Genomic DNA, 21801 nt, shown 5'->3' on the forward strand with positions numbered 1-21801 from the left:
TCTCATACCTCCTTTCCTATTTTAAAAAAGAGGTTATTTTATTATTCCCTTCCATACTTGATAGACTTGTGTTATATAGACTTTGTTTAGTCTGAGAAATTTTTCTTTCGTGTAAATACTCATGGCGTAACTAAGGTGCAAGCTTGGAATTTATTGGATAGTACATCATTTAGGATTATTCCCCTTTGCCTTTCCCAAGTTGGATTTATTCCTTTGGGGCCTTCGTATATTATTGTGCAGTAATGTTTTTCATTTTATCAAAGTCATGATAACCTTATCTTAATTCTACGTGAGAATATTTGTATTCTCTTTGTGATGGTGCTTGTCTACGAACAGGCCTATATTGTGTGTTTTTTGTGGATTTTTGTATTCAAGAAATCCCTTTTACTACATTTTCTCCTCACGTCACCACAGGCATATATGCCAGGTGGTGGTTGAGCTTTCTTTGGCTCATACTCACTATTGCTAATATGGTTAGGTGGTTATTGAGTCATCCTCATTCATTATTATGATTATGGTTAGGTGATTGTTGGACCCTTTTTCATCTTTTGCTATGTTATTGCATTATGGTCAGGCAGGCATTAGATTTCTTTTCCTTAGCTCCTTGTCTCGCTGTTGAAAATATGTCCAAATGAATATTGAGTCATCATCATTTACTATTGTGAATATGGTCCGGTCAACATTGGACCCTTTTTCATCTTTTATTCTATTGTTGTGAATATGGTTGGACATACATTAGATTGGGTGGCTCTTTACTCATTATTGCAAATATGGTTAGGTGCATATACAGTCATTTTCATATGCTAGTGTGAATATGATCAAGCAAATATTGAACTCCCTTCCAGGTTGGTTGCCATGCAGTATCCTAGGGGATATACTTCACCACCTCTTCATTCCCCTATTTTTATTTCTTGTTAGGGGTTTGTTAAGTTTTTCTTGGCTCCTTGTCTCATTGTTGTGAATATGGTTAGACAAATATTGGGTTGTCCTCATTCATTATTACGAATATGATCAGGTGAATGTTGGGCTCTTTTCTTTCTTTTGTTTTGCTGTTGCAAATATGGTCAGGCGTATATTAGATTGGGTGGCTCTTTACTTAGTGTTGTGAATATAAATATGTAGGTATCGAGTCATTCTCATTTGCTGTTGTGAATATGATCATGCAAATATTGAACTCCCTTCCTGGTTGGTTGCCCTGTAGTATCTTAGGGGTATACTTCACCACCTCTTTATCCCCCTATATTTATTTCTTATTAGGAGGTTATTAAGTCCTTGACTACTTATCTCGTTGTTGCAAAAATAATCAGCCGAATATTGAGTTGTACTCATTCACTATTGCAAATATGGTCAGATAAATGTTGGATTATTTTCTATCTTTTATTCTGCTATAACGAATATAGTCAAACAAATATTAGATTGGGTGGCTCTTTACTCATTGTTATGAATATAGTCATATGGGTATCGAGTCATTCTCATTTGCTTTTGCGAATAATATCAAGAAAATGTTGAACTTCCTTCCTAGTTGGTTACCCTGTAGTGTCTTAGGGGGTATACTTCACTAACCTCATCATTCCCCATGTTATTATTTTTATTGGCACTTTATCTCACTTTAGCGAATATGGTCAAGAGAACATTAAGTCATCCTCATTCACTATTATGAATATGGTCAGGTAAATGTCAGACTCTTCTTTATTTCTCACATCACTACGAGCATGTGTGTCTGGTGATTGTTGAGTTTTCATTGGATCCTTGTCTCGCTATAGCGAATATAGATAGATGAACATTGATTCGTTCTCATTCATTATTGTGAATATTGTCAGGTGAATATTAGACTCCCCTTTCCTGCTCATGTCACTATAGGCATGAGTGCAAGGTGATTTTTTTAGTTTTGTTTGGCTCTTTATTTTGTTGTTTTGATCTGGTCAGGTGAATATCGAGTCACCCTCATTTGTTGTTTCAATTTAGTTAGCAAATGTTGGGTGTCTTTCTCCCTTTTTTGTCCTACAATTTCAGTATAATGGTATGATTATTTTATGATTATATAATTGTGGCATCATTTGGTGATCATCTCATGATTGAGTGATTATTGTATGATTGTATGTTTGTTTGTTGAATTTTCTTGGTTGATTGTTGGGTTATATCTCCTTGTTGGGGGTCTATTTGTTGACCTCGATTTTCATATGTTTTCCTTTGAGCGAGCTGGAGTCTTGTGGGCCAAAATCAAACCTACAACCGATCGACATCTTTTGCTTGATATCCACAATCTCCATAAGTGGTAACAGGTAGCAAACAAGCTCCATTTTGGTAAATACTTTAACAACTGAAATGAGATGTGGAAGGGCGGGCTTTCTTTTTCATTTTTTGCATGCATTTCCTCCTAGTGCGGCAAGCCCTCTCACGAGCAGTTTGGTTTTTTGTTTGACCAGCCCTAAGAGAACAGGAGGACATGACATGAATATCTCTTTCTTGTTAGTTTGTCCCAGAGAAGGCAAGCGGTCCTCAGCATTTCAGCTCCAGCTTCTGTCTCCTTATTTTTGCACACCCCAAACAGAACAAGGCCTTTGTCTCCTACCTCTCTCTCACACCCTCCTCCTCTTCTTCACGTGAAGAGGGTCGAATGACCCTTGCCTTTGATATTCTTTCGCAAGAACGACTACATTCCTCTCCCGTCTCTCTGGTTTGTGTGACCTAGCCAAACTGAAAGCCTTTATTCTCCATGGATAATCATATGTATAGCTCCATCTTCTATCTCATTGTCATATTTGTGCAGAGCATAAAGGCCTACGATTTCTTTGTCATATGGGATAGTGTGATCGTATATTTTGCATTCTGATCCCTATGAGCAACATCCTTTCAGAGACCCACAAGGATGAGCAGGCCCGATACATGGTAGATGTTGCAGGTGTACAAGCAGCTCAAGGCTCAAGACAATCTCCCTCAGATGTTCCATCTAGATCTATAGGGGTTATAGTAGGTGATTAATTGGGAGAAATCAGGAAAGCTCATCACAAGAAACAATCCATACTCAGAACATGGATCCCCTTAGATATTCCATGTATCTTAGCAGTAGCAATTATAACATTACATCCACATACGACATAGGACAATCGTCAAAGCCTAGGCTGTCATACCCATTATACCCAGGAACTTAGTCACATCAGTTTAGCACATATAATGCATAGGTTGGTCATATTGTAGATTTGGACTATGTCAGCTAGTCCCAATAGATATCTTTATATTCATCATTTATCGTGTCTATACTAGATTAGATGGCACCTATAGGCTTACCGTCTTCACCAATAGTACAAGATTTATTCTTGACACAAGGAGAACCCACGTGTTTAGGAGTATGAGGACTTGGCTATTGATCCACTGCCTCAAAAGCGACCATGACAATCTCCAAGTAGATTTACTCAGGGAGAGATGTTATTCCACATCCCTGATAGTCGTAGCTTTGTTCTTTATTTCATTAGCTTACATGTAACATTTTTTTATGGACGAGTATTTCAATTCAATTCATTTTTACATGTCTAACTTCTTTGCACACATTATATGTATTATTGAAAGTTAAGGTCACCATCTAATTACTTAAGTTATCCAAGTTAAAATAAATAAATTATAAGTTCCTGCAAAACACTAGTACATAGCACAATAAACTGTATTAACACATTAGATATTGACTTTAATAAGCATGGGAAAGAAAGTATGACACAAATCAAACATATATAGTACTATATAGCTTTACTATTTCCTAAGCAATATATGCAGTCATGCTTGGAGTTGGGTTTGAGTTGGACAGCACTTGAAGTTAAACTATAACTCATATTGAAGGTGTTGTTAGTCCCTACCATTGAAAAACTCTTTTATCTTGCCTTCAAGTGATAACTCCATCCTATTCTTATAGAAATCCAAAATGAAATCATCTTAACCTGAATACCAAATATGATATAAAATCACATGCTCAATGTCTAGGTTACTGTAAGTAACATCACCTGAATGGACTCCTTATTTCTCACATCGTATCACATGATATCACAACTACAAAAACTGAGAACTAATAAGATGATGATATATTTCAGAAACCTTATTTCAAGATATTTCCAATCATAAGCATTTAAAAAATCTCTTGTCTTATATATTTTTATCCTCATTACTTCAATCATCATCTTCTGACCATTCATGGATGAAACACCTAAAAATCTCATTTGTATTCGCCATTCACTTCATTGAACTTTCTACAACCCATGCCATATAATCATGCATTATTCTACTTGCACCGTCTAATTTTTCTCTATTGGAGATGACTAGAATGCTCTTCTTACACGACCAATTCATGTTGAATGCAACAATTAAAAACTTCACAGCTAAACCTCATATATAAATACACTCCTTAAATAGCAGAGGTTAAAGATATCACACCTTCACATAAATCTTTAAATTATAAAATTACTTTATTGAACATTACATATTTATAGGTCATCTGATATGATAAATTGCTTCTAGCAATAATATCATATTAATGAACAATAATACAAAATGAAAAGGATCCTATGTTGTGAATAAAATTAAGCTAAATACACTGATCGATGAATAAAATTTCAAACATTTGCTTATACTATATTAGAAGATCATTACTATAAGCATAAATAAATTTTCAAAATTAAATTTAATCTAATTTATCATACATTATAGATTTCATAATACATTTCATACATTCCTCATATAAATCTAAATTGCTCATTCTTTTAAAATAAAACATTATAAAAAAAAAATCTAAAATCATACCTAAATCATAACAAATTAATTATTTGGTTACTTTTAAAGCTTCTTCATTCTTATTTTTAAGTTTATAAATTTATTTTATAAATATTGACAAAATTTAAACTCTAATTTATTTTTAAATTGTTTGCCAAAATTTTTAAATTTCATCATATGAAATTAGATAAAATTTTGAATTTGTTACTCATCTCATAAAATCAATGTTCATGAAATTTGATCAAAATTAGATTACCAAACAACCAAATCATCTCTCACATAAGAGACATCACGAACTCACATAAGATTTTGCGCATTTAGCCGGTGCAGCCGAGGAACAGGCAGAATCCGTAAATTTTTGTGATTGTTTTGACTTCTATTTAAAGACCTTTTCATATATCCAATAAAAATAGCATATAATAAAACCCATAAATTATTTAAAAATAATTTAAGAAGCTTAAAAACTAAGGTTTTATTTGGGACGGCTTTCTTACTACCACTTAAAACAGTTTTCTAATATAAAAATTTGATTTAAAAAACGGTAAAAAAGGAACGAAGCCTAAATTTCACCAATACGTAAAAGAAAATATAAAATGCAAAGAAATGCACTAAAAAAAAACCTCCAGAGAATATTAAAAAAGAAACCAGGCATATATTATATTGACTCGAAATAGTGAGCAATATCGCAAGTTAAGCACACATGTACACGATATAGAATTCAAAGGTAACATCCATGTGTTGAAAGATTGATGGTTTTCACATAAACTTAAAAAAAAAAACAAAGAAACTGAAAAATATATGTAATAATATGGTTGAATATCAATCAATATGTATGTAAAGATTAAAGGAACAAGGTAAAAGACCAACATGCAGAAGAGGAGATAAGTAAGCTCACGCTGATGGCTGATCCAACACACTGAAAGCAATTTTCACCTCAGAATCTGGCAGAAAGCTCCATTAGCCTAAGGCTTCATTTGAGACCCTTTTTTTTATTTTTTTTTAAAACAGCTTTTTAGTACAATTTTTGTACTAGAAAGCTGTTTTAAGAAGCAAAAAGTAGTCCCAAACAAAACTTAAAGGAGCAATCATATACAGTAAGCATTCTACAGCAGTGGCTCGTCATCTGAGGTGCTTTCTGCTACACCAAGAAAGTATTCAGAAAGGGGAGGTGCCATGGCCGTGCGGCTCGTAACACATGTTACATGCCCAACTGGAGAATCCTGAGCCTCTGAATCATCTGAAGAGCAGTCCTCAGCTTCAGGTCGCCATGTTAGAACCATTTCACGGCTAGCTTTGATGAAATCAACATCAAAGTGTCGTGTTTTAAGAGAGTGGCCGAGTACTTTAACGTGGCACACACTAGTTCAACAAAAATAACACATTGGTTCAGAAATCAGAATACAGAAGCAAGCAAAAAAAGTTTCAATCGTTTAATGCTTTTCTAACAAAATTATGACTGTTTTCAGCTTGAAAGTGATCATCTAGAAAGCCTGCTGTGATACACAAGATTTTCTGCACTGACCAAGCACAACCTAGTTGTACATTATAAAAAGTATAAAAGATGTGAAACACTGCAAAAAAGTAACAGGTCATTCAACGAAATAGAACCAGGCATCAGCAATCGTTTTCATTATAGAAAGCTACTGAGATGAAGGTTAATACAACCTGCACTGCTGAAATAATACTTCCTGCTATTGAATAAAATATCATATCAAAACAAAGAAGCTTTCTACCTTTGAATAGAGTCTATATTTGATATAGACCAAGAAAAAGCTTAAGGTGACAATACTGTTAATCATATTGAAATATAAAATATGTTGGAACACCCCCACCAGGCACTAGCTTGCATAATCCAATTCAACAAAGTGTATCTGAATTGATCATCTTGATGTCTATGCATGTAAAAACATTAAATTAATAATAATAATAATAATAATAATAATGTGCCCTAAAAAAAGCAAATGAAATTTCTTAGATTGATAAATAGTTGAATTGAATGATGGCATGATGCCAAAAACTCTTGACTCCTTATAAATCACTAGCAAATGCACCAAAATATAAAACAAAAGATGACATTTCAGAAGTGGAACTGCAGTAACAGAACTTAAAGGCAACAATATTTTCAGTATCACTCACCATATATAGTATAAGCCATCCGACTGTTGCACTTGAACCCTACCCAACAACTCAATTTGCAATATTCCACCAACACAAACAGCTGGGCGTGGAAGCTTGAAAGATTGCAAGGTATTTTCCTATCAATTTCAACAATGTTAAATGGAGAAATCAATACAATCAAAATTCATCTTTAAAAAAAAAGCAATACTATCATTAAGGCTTCGTTTGGGACGGTTTTCTTATTGCTTCTTAAAGCAACTTCCTAGTATAAAATTAAAATTTTTGTACTGATAAAATACTTTAAGAAGCAGAAAGAAAGCCATCCTAAATCAGGGTAATGCTGCCGCTTATTATTTTTCTCCACCCTCCCTTCCCACCAAAAGATAAAAAGTTGCAGTACAAGATGAGGACTCGCTAAAAAATTACTTCATGAAATTAAACATATATGACAGCTAATAGCTGCTTCTATTGGGTAGTCAAGTCATAGCAATGATGATCGGTCCACTAGACTTAGAGGCCTTGCAATTTGAAGATGAGCTATAAATAGCAAATCAAGGCATTCAAGAGTGCAAAGTGAAAGAATACAAGAAATAGTTAGTAAAGGTGTTTAGGCATTTTCTTGTATTATGGAGTTATTTTTTTCCCTAAAATATCACAGGAATAATGATCAAATAAAATAAAATATAAAAAATATTTTCAAAATAATCTATTTTATTATGTTAATAAACTTATTAAGAAATATTAAGGCTTAGTCAGAAATCTACCATATCTATAAATTACATATTAATTAGCAAAATATTTTTATACGAAAGTTCGACATTGCAATTAACGAGCCACCAATAAGCTTTTTGGGTGACCATTAAGTTGGCTGGTCACCAATAAGTCTTTGTGGTGCATCATAAGTTCAATCTTTGTGGCATAAAATTCCATCCATAAGTGGGTCGCCCCTAACATTAATGGAGCATTGTAAGGTGTTATTAGATCAAGGATAACATTTTCAGGCAATTGCTATTTTTTGCAGGCAACTAGTTCAATATAATTGTTGGATGATAAATCTGCCATTCTTAGTTGACCAGGATAGCTATTTTGGTTGCTTAAAATCACGTAATCAACTTTCTATAGACTACAAATTCTCCACTAGCAAATGTATATCATTCCGCACATATTTTCATAAATCAAGAAGAGCATTTTGAGCACTAAAAGATATATATTGCCTTTAAAAAAAAAATTTGTGCAGTATTCTATCAGTGATGTAGTATTATTTCATAGTATTTAATTTGTACATTTGCAAACATTTTATATTAAAATTGTACACACTTTATATCAGTTGATGATAGCCTTTGTCATTACCCAAGTCTTAAAAGACTTTTGAAGAAGGTTTATTCCCTAATGTTAAGTGTTGTGAAAATTTCTCCACTTATGGAAGTAGTGAGCTACAAGTTACAATCCTGGATGGTGGAATTCTGGTTAGGGTTAGGAGTGAGGTATGGACAAAGGCTATTGGGTAGGTCAAACCACAAAAATATCAATCATTTTCATTTTGCTATATATAACAGATTTTACTATCATCATACATTTGTGATTTATGCTCTCATGTTTACTTGGTTAAATGATCTTGATGCTAAAATAAGTGAGTTAACTTACTTATTGTGCTTATCAAGTCAATAGCTTTCTCTTAAGCATAAATTTATTTATATCACCATCACATCATTATTTTGTAGACACTTGTGTTTTGATATTCAATAAGATTAATCTTATAAGCTAGTTAGTGTAAATATTTCATGTAATTGTGCTTATAGTTAAAGCACTCCCATTAAGCTCAATTGTTTATACAGAGCCATCACTTTTGCATAATTAATTTTATAATAAGTTTGCACAGTTATGTAGGAAAAAATAACTAGTGATATTAAGAATGTTGCAGAGTATATACTTGACATATCAAAAGGAAAAACTCTTGATAGTAAAAATAGTTAGTGACATAATCAAAATGTGCAAAAAAGATTAAATCATTAAAAACTATATTATAAAAATTAACTTAGATATAAAAACTCAAAAATTTGGGAAATATATAGAGGAGCTTCTAGAGAGTCTAAAAAAATAATATGTTATGCAAAGAATTTAGCTTTTAGTTATTTATATAACAGATTAGATACTAATAGTGCGAACGATATATGCATATGTTAGCCAAATAAAGAGATGGGAGAAGTGAGGATATTGTTCAAGTAAAGTGCATTAAGATTGAAGAACAAAAAGTACTTTTCTTATAGGAAAATATTCAACATAGGAGGTTGAGATATTTCAATAAGCTTTTTAATGAAAACTGTGATAATGCAATTAACTTTAGTGACTTTAACACCCTAAATAAAAAATAGAAACTTTTATTTTTATCATCATATTAATAAAATCGAAGCTGGATAAACTTAAAAAAAAATGAAGTGTGGAAAAGTAATTTCAATAGAGTTGTGGAAATGCTTAGAAGATCAAGAAATTTCTTTTCTTACTAAACTTTTTAAAATTATTTTAAAGATTAAAGTGATGCTAGATGAGTGAAAAAGAAGTGTCTTGGATCTTGTTTTTAAGAATAAAGGTGATGCAGAATTACAGAAGAGTGAAAATTATGGAAGAATTATTTTAATGTATCATACATTAAAGTTATGGGAGAGAGTAATTGAGTATAGGTTACAACATGATACTAATGTTTTTCAAAATCAGTTTGGATTCATGTTAGGTAGGTCTACTAAGCTATACATTTGTTGAGAGGTTTGATGGAGAAGTATAGAGAGTAAGGAGGATCTACATATGATATTTATTGATTTAGAGAAAGTATATGATAAAGTTCCAAGAGAACTGCTTTGGAGAGTTCTAAGAATATGTTTTAAAAATGATTTTATTCAAGTCATTAAGGAACTATATATAGGAGTTGTTACTTGTGTAATTGTGTTCAAACACAAGGTGGTTTGACCAAGTATTTCCTATTTCAGTTGGATTGCATCAAGGATTAGATTTAAGCTCATATCTTTTTGCTTTAATTATGAATGTTTTTACTAGACATTTGCAAGAGGATCTACCCTGATTTATGCTTTTTGTTGGAGATATTCTTTATGTTGATAAGACTAGAGAGAGTTGACGAAAAACTTAATTATGAAGGTCAACCTTAGAGTCTAAAGGTTTTCATTTGAGTATATCTAAAATCAAACACATTGAGTGTAATTTTAGTAATAATAGATGTAGTGGTGGGACAACAACAAGAAATAGAAGAAGCAAAAGAAAAAGTCAAGGGAAAAGAAACCAAAGAAGATACAAAAGCTCTTGTGATATTGGTTGATAACATAGAAAGAAAATGAAAGAAGAGCAAACCACTCCTCTAAGCATGGTTCTGACTCAAAAAGAAACTTAATTGTTGGTTATGAATTGTCTAATGCTTTTAATGAGTTAAGTATTGATTTTAAAAAATTGAAAGAGAAATATTTATCTAGGAAGAAAGAAACAAATCCTTTAAAAAGAACAAAAAAAGGCTATTTTGAATGACATTAATTTGACTATTATGATTAAATTCTCCAAGAGAGGAAGCCTAGGAGCACTCAAATAATCAGATATTCCTCCCTAATGTCAGATTCACCATTCAATAGAACAAATTAAGCAGTTTTAAAGGAATCTTTCAAGCAATTCTAAACCAAAAACACGCATCTTGAACACTAGAAACATATAGGTTAATAACCTCCAACTATGATATGACTTTACAGCATCTCAATCCCCCTCTGCAAAAACTAAATTATTGTACCATTGTTTTTTTTTTCATTTCACACAACTTCCGAAACCAATCCAAGACATCAAATTATATACCATCATCATTAGCCTAATCCTGACAATTTCAGGCTGGCCATATCAGTTTTTAGTCTCCATTGAATCCTATTAAACCTTTAAGAAGCGAGACTGATTAATTAAAGTTCGAGTTCATAGCTATATTGAATTGAATATCAGCTTCTAGGGCACCTCTCTACATCTTTGAGTTAGCTGACTGACATTCCATGAATAGAATAGATCTTATGGATCGAAGTCAGAAGACCATCCAACCATGCCTGTCCCTTAGTAAGATGACAACGACTGAAAAACTCCTTTAGATTAATGTGGCTCCCTTGCAAATTTCCCTGCTGCTGAAATGGAAGTGCTCATGGACAATCAATCCGGATCAAAATAGTCATTTTTTATCAATACAGATCGTATTTGTCATTCAAGCAGAATGAACTACTTCGCACCTTATCCGGGCTTCAGAAAACCAAATTATTGTGCAATGGGGAGCAGTAGTTGAAACCAATTATTTCTTCCACGACCCAAGATCAACTAAGCGGATTAGATGTTCAATCTAGTCTGCATAACTTTCAACTTCTGATCTACCACTAGCCCCTTCCTCTTCTACATTAATTTCATCATCCCTTATTGGTGTATCTTCTACTTTCATTATACATGTCCAAACCAATAAAGTATATTTTCCATTATCTAATCTCCAATAGATACCCATTGTTTCTCCAATACAAACATTTCTTACAGCATCATTCCTAAGTTTGACATGTAAAATACCCCGCCATACTTCTCCATCTCGCTTGATAATAACAAAAAATTATGCAAATAACAGATGCCAACTACATTAATAAAGGTTTGGTCCTTGGCTAACCTAGTGATGTGATTATACAACTAAAGCAGAGGGCAATCCAGCCAGCTCACCACATATTATTCCTATATGCATATTTAGGGGGACAGAGACATACCATGTTGTCATATTTATCTAATCAACATACCAATGGCTTACAGCTATCACCCGTAAGAACAATAGCATAGAATATTAGCTTTACCTGCAACATGTGAAATTCTGGTGAAATATACGTCCACTCATAGTTATTATCAGCAGAAGCTTCACCTTGTATTCCTATAGAAGTTTCAAGAGGTAACCGAGAATGACCCATCCGAAACCGAACAGTTTTTGCTGAATAAATTGGGTTTTCAGGCTGAAAGTATGCTGGAGAGAAATTAAAAGTAATTCACAAGGACCACTGAAATTACATAGAGAAAACAGGAAACTCAGGGTGGTAATGCTAACCTTCAAAAGGCTGTATCAATATTTCATTAACAACGCATAACTCGGAAAGCAACCTGTATGTTAATGTCTCAGGAACTTCGGGATCGCTTTGTCCCTCACTTGACCAATAGGAGGACCTCATGCCCACGTGATTACTTGGTACCAATGTATTTTCTATGCTCTCGATTGGAAAGTTATCAGTGCTAGAAGCACGAATTGCCCTAAAAATGCAATCTCTTTTTCTAACAACTGAAGTAATGGAGCGGCTTAAATAGGAATACACTCTATGCTCTCTTTCTAAGTTCTTCCACTCTGCACAAGAACTAGAGCCAGCTTCTGAAGTTAGCGCAGAGCAGGCTTCCACCACAAATGTAAGATTTGAAAACTCAGGGCACATTCTGAAGCATAGGGCTTTGCAAAAACGGTTTGCAATAACTGCAAAGCATATAAAATTGCTTCAGAACTAACAGCTGCAATAAGATAAAAGGATTTCATCATAAGGAAGATTTCATAACATAATGATAAAAGAACAAACAAAAAATTTGCTATAGCAGCAATCAGAGACCCTTTTCACCATTTTGAAGCAAGAATTGATCGAAAGTGAAAAAAAACTCTGCATAATTGTGGAACTACCATGTTGGGTAACTTACCAGATTGAAGTAAGAGAACTTACAAGATTGAAGTAAAATCCATAAAGTAATATAAAATCTGGTTTAATACATGCTCAGAGAAAATAGACCAAAGTAAATCCAAGATATCACAAAGAACAAAGGACACGGATTAAGTTCATTTTCAGTTTTATTAGTTTTAATAGTTGACTCAATTAGAAGTGTAAGTGAGCCGAGCCAGCTCGAGCTCGACTCGTTAATGAGCTTGCGAGTCGAGCTTATTGAGTCATGAGTTTGAGCTAGAGCTTATACTCGAGCGCGAGCTCAAGCCTGACTCAACTAGAAAGCTCGTTGAGTCGCTCAATTAAATTAAAATATATTTAATAATTAATGCAAATTAGCACTATATAATATATTTTAATAATGTTAAATTAATTCAATATTAAAAAAAATAAATTCTTAAAAAAAATTAAATTTAAATCTGCGAAATCGAGCTCAATAATCGAGTCGAGCTCGAGCCGATAAATTTTTTAACAAGTTGAGTTCAGTAAACAAGCTCAAGCTCGAGCTCAATAAGAGCTAAACAAGCTTAGCTCGATTAGGCAGATACTCGGCTCGACTCGTTTACACCAATAAACTCAATTATAACTTCTAAATCCATTGCACGGGTAGACAAACACAAACAAGGAACTGGAGTATCTAATCACCAAATATTTCATCCAACACAGTTCCAACTGAAGAAGAGATAATTGCATGATATCTAAGATTTAAAAAATGCACTATTTGATATTGAGGCAGTTCTATATGTGAAACGAGATATGAATCTTGAGGTATTTTGGGAAGCAAGCCCCAGAATCAACATATTATGCAAAGTAATATGTACCATACTAACATCAAAGTAAGAAGTAAAAGTACCATGCTAATTAATATTAAAGTAAAATATCAAAGTAAGAATATAACAAGTCAAAGTAAATTCATCACAATAAGTATCTCACTTCCAAATCAACATTAACAAGTAATCAAAACCATTAAGATTATAATTTATAAATTCAAAACTCTCCACCACTATCATCACTTATTAGGCCTTCATTACGATCACCATTATCATGAATTGCTTTCGCTCCTCCCTCATCCTGAGATTTGTCAACATCATCCCAATCTTCCTCTGACTCTCATATTTTTTTTTTTTTCCTCTGACTCTCATATTTCAATCTTCCTTTTCCCTAATCCATAAAAATTAATAAGAAAATTAATTAAAATTTAAAATAATGACTATTGATTGTTACAACTTCAATTGCAAAATTTTAATAGTAATATTTTTGTTGCAACTTGTTAACTTGTGTTGGCCCTATTGGTCTTACTTCTTCCTCCATCTATAAAAGTCAAAATTGATATCTTCATCATGCACTACTAATGGTGTAACTTTATTTTCATCATCCATAAATTATTCATCATATGATGGCACATCATGACAAACAAATAGATCTTCATTATCCTCCAAAACTGTCCTCTTCATATATTTTTCTTTTAATCGTTTATTGTACATACTATAAACTAACGAGTTCATCCCTAAGGTAGTCAAATGATTTCTCCTTTTCATATACACTTGCTAATAGGTACTTCAAGGTAATTAGCATGAAAGTCCCAATACTTTGATAACAAATTGTAGTTTTGGAGTACCATCTCCAAATTGAATCCATCATTCAACCAATTTTTCAAGAAAACAAACATAATTAATATAATATACAAATTTGGCGAAACTTAACAAGTAAATTTTAAAAGCAGCATTGTGTGATTGTATATTTAGCTTATTGTATTCCAAAATATCAATTTTCATTTCTAAATGCTTCAAGTTGAAAATTAGCTTTTTACTTTCTCAATTGAGTAGGCTATCAATCTATCCATAGTGGTACATACCAAATTTGATATCTGAATAGTTGACTTGTTCTTGATATATTAATATCAAGGATTAAGATAATATTATGTGGCATGCATATGACAAAGAAGTTGAAGCTTCCACTTCTCATCAAATAATTTCTAAATTTTCTTATAACTTGATTCCTCTCCTCCTAAGTTAAATTCTAACTCCTTTGCCTCATCCATCACATTATAAACGAAACCCAAAACAAACTTCTTTTTTTTTTTGTATCAAGCATTCTTAAAGCATGAACCAAGAGCTTAGTTTTTGTTAACTGTACAAACAAGTGCAGACGAAGTCGCGTGAATATCTTCGGTAGTCAGTCCATTTCCATAATCCGGTATAGCATACGTCACACTTAACCAAAACCTATCATTCAAAACAATATTACTAATTTATGTCTTCAAGTTTCATAGTCTAAAAGAATGCCTCATGACACAAAGTAGGCAAATTACCTATATCACACCTTTTTTTAAAGCTAACCAACATAAAAGAAAATCCTATATATCTTAAAAAACTAACACATTGTCAAAACAAGCTAGTTGAACTAGAGTTCATTAGACAAAGGTTTAGTTAGATGAAACTAAACATCATTAAAAGGTCAAAACTTTAAAAATTCTTATCATCGTCCATTTATTGCTAGGTGCATACATAACCACCAACAAATGCAATATTTATTGGAGCTACACTTTTATAACACTTTTCAATAAATTAGATGAAGTTCGAAGAAGCTTAATGAATATTATTAGCACCACTAATTAATGCTAATCATGGTGTAATATTTGCTAGGATCCATATTAATAATGTGTGTATATGTAATTCGCCTATTTTTAGTTGTCCGTAGGTAACTAGTCCTACTCCTAGACAATAGAAGTTGAGGTATTCAATTTCACAAATATTCATGATCAAAAGAAAATAAAGATTGTTTATTTTATCAGTATATTAATAAAACTGAAATTAGAGAGGCTTTAAAGAAATGAGGTGTGGAAAAGCTATTGGACCTAATGATATTTCAATAGAGGTGTGGAAATGCTTAGGAGATGAAGCAATTTCATAGCTTACTAAACTTTTTAATATTATTTTGAAGACTAAAAAGATGTCAGATGAGTGAAGAATAAGTTTGTTGATCCTTATTTTTAAGAATAAAGGTGATGCAAAAGATTGTGCAAATTATAGAGGAATTCAGTTAATGTGTCATACTTTAAAACTATGGGAGCGAGTTATGGAGCATAAGTTATGAAGTCGTCATAATAATTTTTCTCAAAATCAATTTGGATTCATGTCGGGTAGATCAGCTATGGAATATATACATTTATTGAGAGCTTTGATGGAGAATTATAGAGAGAATAAGGAGGATCTTCATATTTATTGCTTTAGAGAAAACATATGCTAAAGTTCCAAGAGAAGTGATATAGAGAGTTCTAGAAAAAAGGGGTTAATAATGTAAAAAAAATAAAAAAAAAAATATGCAGGAGTTGTTACTTTTGTTCAAACACAAGGTGATTTGACCAAGTATTTTCCTATTTCTATTGGATTACATCAAGGATCAGCTTTAAGCTCATATCTTTTTTCTTTAGTTGTAGATGTTCTCACTAGACATTTGTAAGAGGACCTTGGTTTATTTTTTTTGCTGACAATATGCTTCTTGTTGATAAGAATAGAGAGGGAGTTGAAGGTAAACTCGAATTATAAAGGTCAACCTTAGAGTCTAAAGGTTTTCGTTTGAGTAGATCTAAAATCGAATATATGAAATATAATTTTATTAGTGAAAGATCTAGTGGGGGGTTTGTGAGTTTGGACAATCAAGTCATTAATAAGAGTACTTGTTTTAGATATCTTGGGTCTATTGTTCAAAGTGATGGTGAAATTGATGGGGATATTATTAGTAGAATTCAAGTTGGATGGTTGAAGTGGATGAATGCATCGAGCTTGTTGTGCGATAAAAAAGTACACCTCAAACTTAAGGGAAAATTTTATAAGATGGTGCTGAGACTTGCAATGCTTTATGGTGCAGAATGTTGGCCATTAAAATAGAAGCATAATATTGAGTTAAGTGTTGCAGAGATAAGGATGCTCAGGTGGATGAGTGGCTTTACTCTTATAGACAGGATACGAAATGAGCATATATGTGAAAAGGTTGGAGTAGCTCCTGTGGAAGATAAGATTAAGGAGAGTCGCCTTAGACGGTTTAGTCACATAAAACGATGGCCCTCAGATGACCCGATTAGAAAAGTAGATGCAATGGATTTGGCTATGTTAAGAAAGATAGAGGTAGACCTAAAAAGATTTGGTTAGAAATATTAGAAATTACATTTCATTATTAGATTTAAATGAGAATTTGACTCTTAATAGGACACAATGGAGAAAAATGATTCATATAGCCGACCCCACATAGTGGGATAAAGGCTTGATGTTGTTGTTATTGAACAAAATGGATTATATATATAAATATATATTTATATATGATACCTATTTTACACACTTTATACATATACTTTTACATGAATTAAGTTAATTATAAGTTGAATTAAAGTGGTTTTGAATGGGCCATCCTTGAGTTGGGGCAATGAATTGATTAAAATTCGAGCGACTTGCAAGTTTTGAACCAAATTTGCCAATCCTAAAATAAAAACCAAAACAGTAAATTCCTTCAATTCCTCCACTGAAGTAAGCCAACATAATTCATATTAAAAAAACTAACTAGATTATCAAATTCAAATCTATGCAAACAAACCTTCACTCAACCCTTCCCTACATGTAACTTTACATAAACTCGCACTCTTTCTCAACTACCTCAATACAAGTCACCCTCAAGAAATCAAATTCATCTGAGCCCTTTAACAATTTAAAAAGAAAAAATGAACATCTCAATACTAGCATTTTTATATAACTATCATGGTAATATGTGATCAACCTCTTAAATCATGATGCAAGCCCATAATAAGAGGCTAGAACATATTTAAAACATATTTAAAATTTTGACTTTCAACTTGAAGTTAGCTAACTTCAACCTAAAGCATGCAAATTTGTATAACTTAAATCAACTTTAAAAAAAAAAATATTTCATAAATGACTATTTGGCTAATTAAGCAAAAGGAAGACAAACCTAAATTTAGAATCACAGCGATCTCAACTTAGGGTCAAATTTAAAAATTATGAGGCTGTTCCTAACAGGAGAACTACAGGCCCTAGGTAGATGCACAATCTATCCTTAACGAACTCACCTTTTATACTTAATTATAAATTTTTAAGCTTTATTTCAAGGAAAAAAATACAAAATAAACTAGAATAAGTAAAAGTCCCAAGTCTTTTAAATTACTTTTAATTCTTAAAGTTTCATATATTTAGTGATATACTTTTTAATCAAAAATTAGTTTCCAGGATTGATTTAAAGTTAGCTAACTTCAAGCTCTTAAACTTAAACTTCTTTTAAAGATTCAAGAATCACGCCCAAGCTTTTTATATCCTTTAGACATAAAATCTAAACTTAAAAGCCGACCTCCCCTCCTTGCGACAAGATCCACAATGAGCAGAGAGTACTCATTTCTAAGTGGTGCATTTAGATGGTTCTCGTTGCAAGGACAAAAAAATCTAATGAAAGACGAGGCCCATCATAGGCAGCAACTTATCTAAAGTTACATCAAAGACAAAAGGTTGAATAAAACTTGAAAATTTTATACAAAGATCATTTGCTCAAACTCTTGATGCTTGCATACTCAACTATTAGTTACTCAGCACAATTAATCAGCTCAATAGGTGTGAAAATATATTCAGCCCAAATGCTTATAAACATAGAACATACAAAAGACAAAACAAATAAACAGCATTTTAAAGAAAATTTTCGATTCAATATTTTCATGTAAGTGCAAAGTTCCTTATAAGTAATATAGACAAAAGAAAGCAAAAAACTGTCAAACTTACCTTAAAATTTGTGGTACTTTATTCATCTCCACCAGAGCTGACTTTAATAGATTCATCATCAATTACTAATAAATAAAAATTGTCTGGATTCATGAACTTTGATGCTAGATATTTCAAGTCAACTAACTTGTCCAACAATAATATCAAGCCTTTATCCCGCTATGTGGGGTCGGCTACATGAATCATTTTTCTCCATTGCGCCCTCTTAAAAGTTAAATTTTCATTTAAATCTAATAAAGAAAATTCATTTCTAATATTTTCTAACAAAGACTTTTTAGTTCTACCTCTACCTTTCTTAACATAAGTCAAATCTAATACCATCTATTTTCCTAAGTCATCAAAAGGCTCCCATTTTATGTGACCAAACCATCTAAGGCATAGTAAATGCCAACTTCTAAATAAGAATGCAAAAATCAAAGTACACCTTAATTTGTATGAAAAATTCCAATAAATGGGTCATAGAATGCATATGAATCTTGTTTCTCTCGATCACCCATGATTTGTGGATTGCCTCCCATTCCAATTTTAACTTTCTTGTCATGTTGGTCCGCCCTTACTAAAGAGCCTCTAATTCAGCAATTATGCTCAATTATTGTTGCTACAATAGCCAAGGAGGCTTTCTTTTCAGAAAGACTCATTTAGAGCATCAACTACATCTTTGGAAGCTAGTCAGCAAATTCCTCTTCTTCTAAAGATTTCTTCAGTTCAATAAGTTTAGCTTCAAGTGACTTAATGGAGGCTGGCTTCTTGTAAATTTAGAATAATTGCTTCTTATAACTTGTCACAAACAGAAAATTTGTTAGCCAACAGGCAGTGTAGGCTCTCATTGCAAGAAGATGAAGTCTATTAGCAGAAACTAGAAATCACACCAAGTTTGTTATGTGTAGTCGTTGGAAAGTTAGTTAGCGTGAGATTATACATAATAGTTGTAATTTAATTGTCAAGCCAAGCCAAGCCAATCCAAGTTTAAATCAACTTCCATAGTTATACAGTCATCAAACCATTTGAATGCATATATATTGTCAGCATCATAAATGGGCGAAAACAATTTTACCTCCTTTGGGCCACCTATAGTAATCTACTTTCTCTTTGTCTCCACATCATCAAAAAAATTCAAAGGGAGCAAATTAGGCTAGCATTCTTCAATTTTTGAAAAGAAATCAAACTAGTAGAGTGGAATATATTTATTGATAGCTGTCAGCAGATGAATAGTAAATGATGTAGCCAACAAGTTGGGAGGAACATAAGGCGTGGTAGACAAGTTTCAGCAAGGTAGTAGTTACTAAAATATCAATATGCGGTGGAATACCACTAGTCACTGGAATAATTAAAATTGAAGTAACAATATTTGCTAAATAACAGAAGCCACTTGCACAATAAAAATCGTTGTAATGAAAGTAAGAGAAACAAAAACAGAAGTCATAGAACCAATAATCCAACCTCTAAGTCAGCATATTCCAAAAATTTAGTAGTTGACTGGGTTATCTTCAATATTTTCCCCCTTGGTACCTACCTCTTAATTTAAAAATTTAATGATTTCAAAGTCATCAATAATATGATAAGTGACGGGTTCATCTAAGAAAAACATTCACAAAATAATATGAAAAACATTCACAAAAAAATACTAGTAATCAAAGTTTAAAAATTAAAAGTAACATAGTAGATATTTAGAGACTTGCTCCCAAAAGTTTTCTTCAAATTTTTTGTAAAATAAAATTTCACATTCATAATGATATCAATTTATCTTGACAAATTTTGCATATTCATGAACCTCGAGAGTCGGAATCTCATGCTTTTCCTCGGTAAAACTGACTCTGTCTTGTTTTAATAGGTCATTCTTGGATCTCCTTCACGAAAAAAAGTCGTAATAGCTTTTATAAAAAATACATGTCTAAAGATAGTTAAACTTCAAAAAACCTTTTTCTTCCCATGCAGGAAACATGAAAATCATACTTACGAACGAGTTCAATATGACTCTTTTTGTTTTTTGAGGCATATAACTCATGCAGCTATAATTCCATAGAAATTAAGAATGTTGATAATTTCTTTGCAAAAGGGAAGTCACAGGCCAAGTCTAAATCATCTCAATAAAAACACAATACATCGTCATATAGAGAATTCTCTTCTTGCCTCATAACTTTATTTTGAGAATTAATTTGTCTAATATAAGGGCTCGTTTGGTTCAGCGTAATTCCAACCTTTTCCTTTTCCAAAACGAAAAAAGTTATTTGTGATTACTACTTCAATGTAATGCTTATATAAAATTAATTTTTTCTAGAACATCATTTCTCTGCCGATTTTGGAAGTTTTTTGAAGTCTTCTTTTCGGTAGAAATTCCCTCGGCTCTAGCTTCTTCTTCGTGAGTTTGGAACTTCCCCACCTCCAACTTTTTATACGTCGCACGTCTTCCGACTACCTGCTGCATGAGTGGCCTTGTCTGTGACTGTGAATTGTTGGTGTTGTGTGGCCTTGGTGGAGTACTGAAACTGCTGCCAGTCCAACAGCTTTTTCCTTTATGTCGTCTGTTATCTCTTATTCTCAAATATTATATAAATTTCAATAGATTCAATTATATGGGCACTTCACAGCTGAATAAAAGTTATTCTTCTTCAAATTTCAGAAATAATGAGAAGCAGTTAACTTTGTAATATTCTTTGTAATATGATAGAAGAAACATTGTTTAAATTTATTTTTTTAATAAAGATTTTATGTCGTTTGTTATCTCTTATTCTCAAATATTATATAAATTTCAATAGATTCAATTATATGGGCACTTCACAGCTGAATAAAAGTTATTCTTCTTCAAATTTCAGAAATAATGAGAAGCAGTTAACTTTGTAATATTCTTTGTAATATGATAGAAGAAACATTGTTTAAATTTATTTTTTTAATAAAGATTTCTGTTTTTATCGGCGTATTAGTAAAACTGAAGTTAGAGAGGCTTTAAAGAAAATGAAGGGTGGAAAAGCTGTTGGACCTGATGATATTCCAATAGAGGTGTGGAAATGCTTAGGAGATGAAGGAATTTCATGGCTTACTAAACTTTTTAATACTATTTTGAAGGCTAAAAAGATGCCGGGTGAGTGGAGAATGAGTGTGTTAATTCCTATTTTTAAGAATAAATGTGATGCACAAGATTGTGCGAATTATAGAGGTATTAAGTTAATGTGTCATACTTTAAAACTATGGGAGCGAGTTATGGAGCATAGGTTGCGGCGTGATACTGATGTTTCTCAAAATCAATTTGGATTCATGCCGGGTAGGTCGACTATGGAAGCCATACATTTATTAAGAGGTTTGATGGAGAAATATAGAGAAAACAAGGAGGATCTACATATGATATTTATTGATTTAGAAAAAGCATATGATAAAGTTCCAAGAGAAGTGCTATGAAGAGTTCTTGAAAA

The 21801-nt window shown here is 32.4% G+C and overlaps 1 protein-coding gene across 1 annotated transcript in view; it reads right to left on the bottom strand.

Annotated features, from left to right (window-relative positions):
• Nucleotides 1-5467: 5467 nt before the first annotated feature.
• The window catches only part of LOC110114039 (F-box protein At4g00755), a 19503-nt gene continuing 3169 nt past the window's right edge, over nucleotides 5468-21801 (bottom strand). The window contains exons 3-6 of the mRNA XM_020846788.2: nucleotides 11969-12382; nucleotides 11724-11887; nucleotides 6892-7010; nucleotides 5468-6114 (exon numbers count right to left, since the gene is read on the bottom strand). Of these exons, the coding sequence (XP_020702447.1) occupies nucleotides 5859-6114; nucleotides 6892-7010; nucleotides 11724-11887; nucleotides 11969-12382 (953 nt within the window). The 3' untranslated portion in view covers nucleotides 5468-5858. The remainder of the gene's footprint in view (nucleotides 6115-6891; nucleotides 7011-11723; nucleotides 11888-11968; nucleotides 12383-21801) is intronic.

Source organism: Dendrobium catenatum, unplaced genomic scaffold (assembly GCF_001605985.2).
Source record: "Dendrobium catenatum unplaced genomic scaffold, ASM160598v2 fragScaff_scaffold_325, whole genome shotgun sequence".
NCBI classification, from domain to species: Eukaryota; Viridiplantae; Streptophyta; class Magnoliopsida; order Asparagales; family Orchidaceae; genus Dendrobium; species Dendrobium catenatum.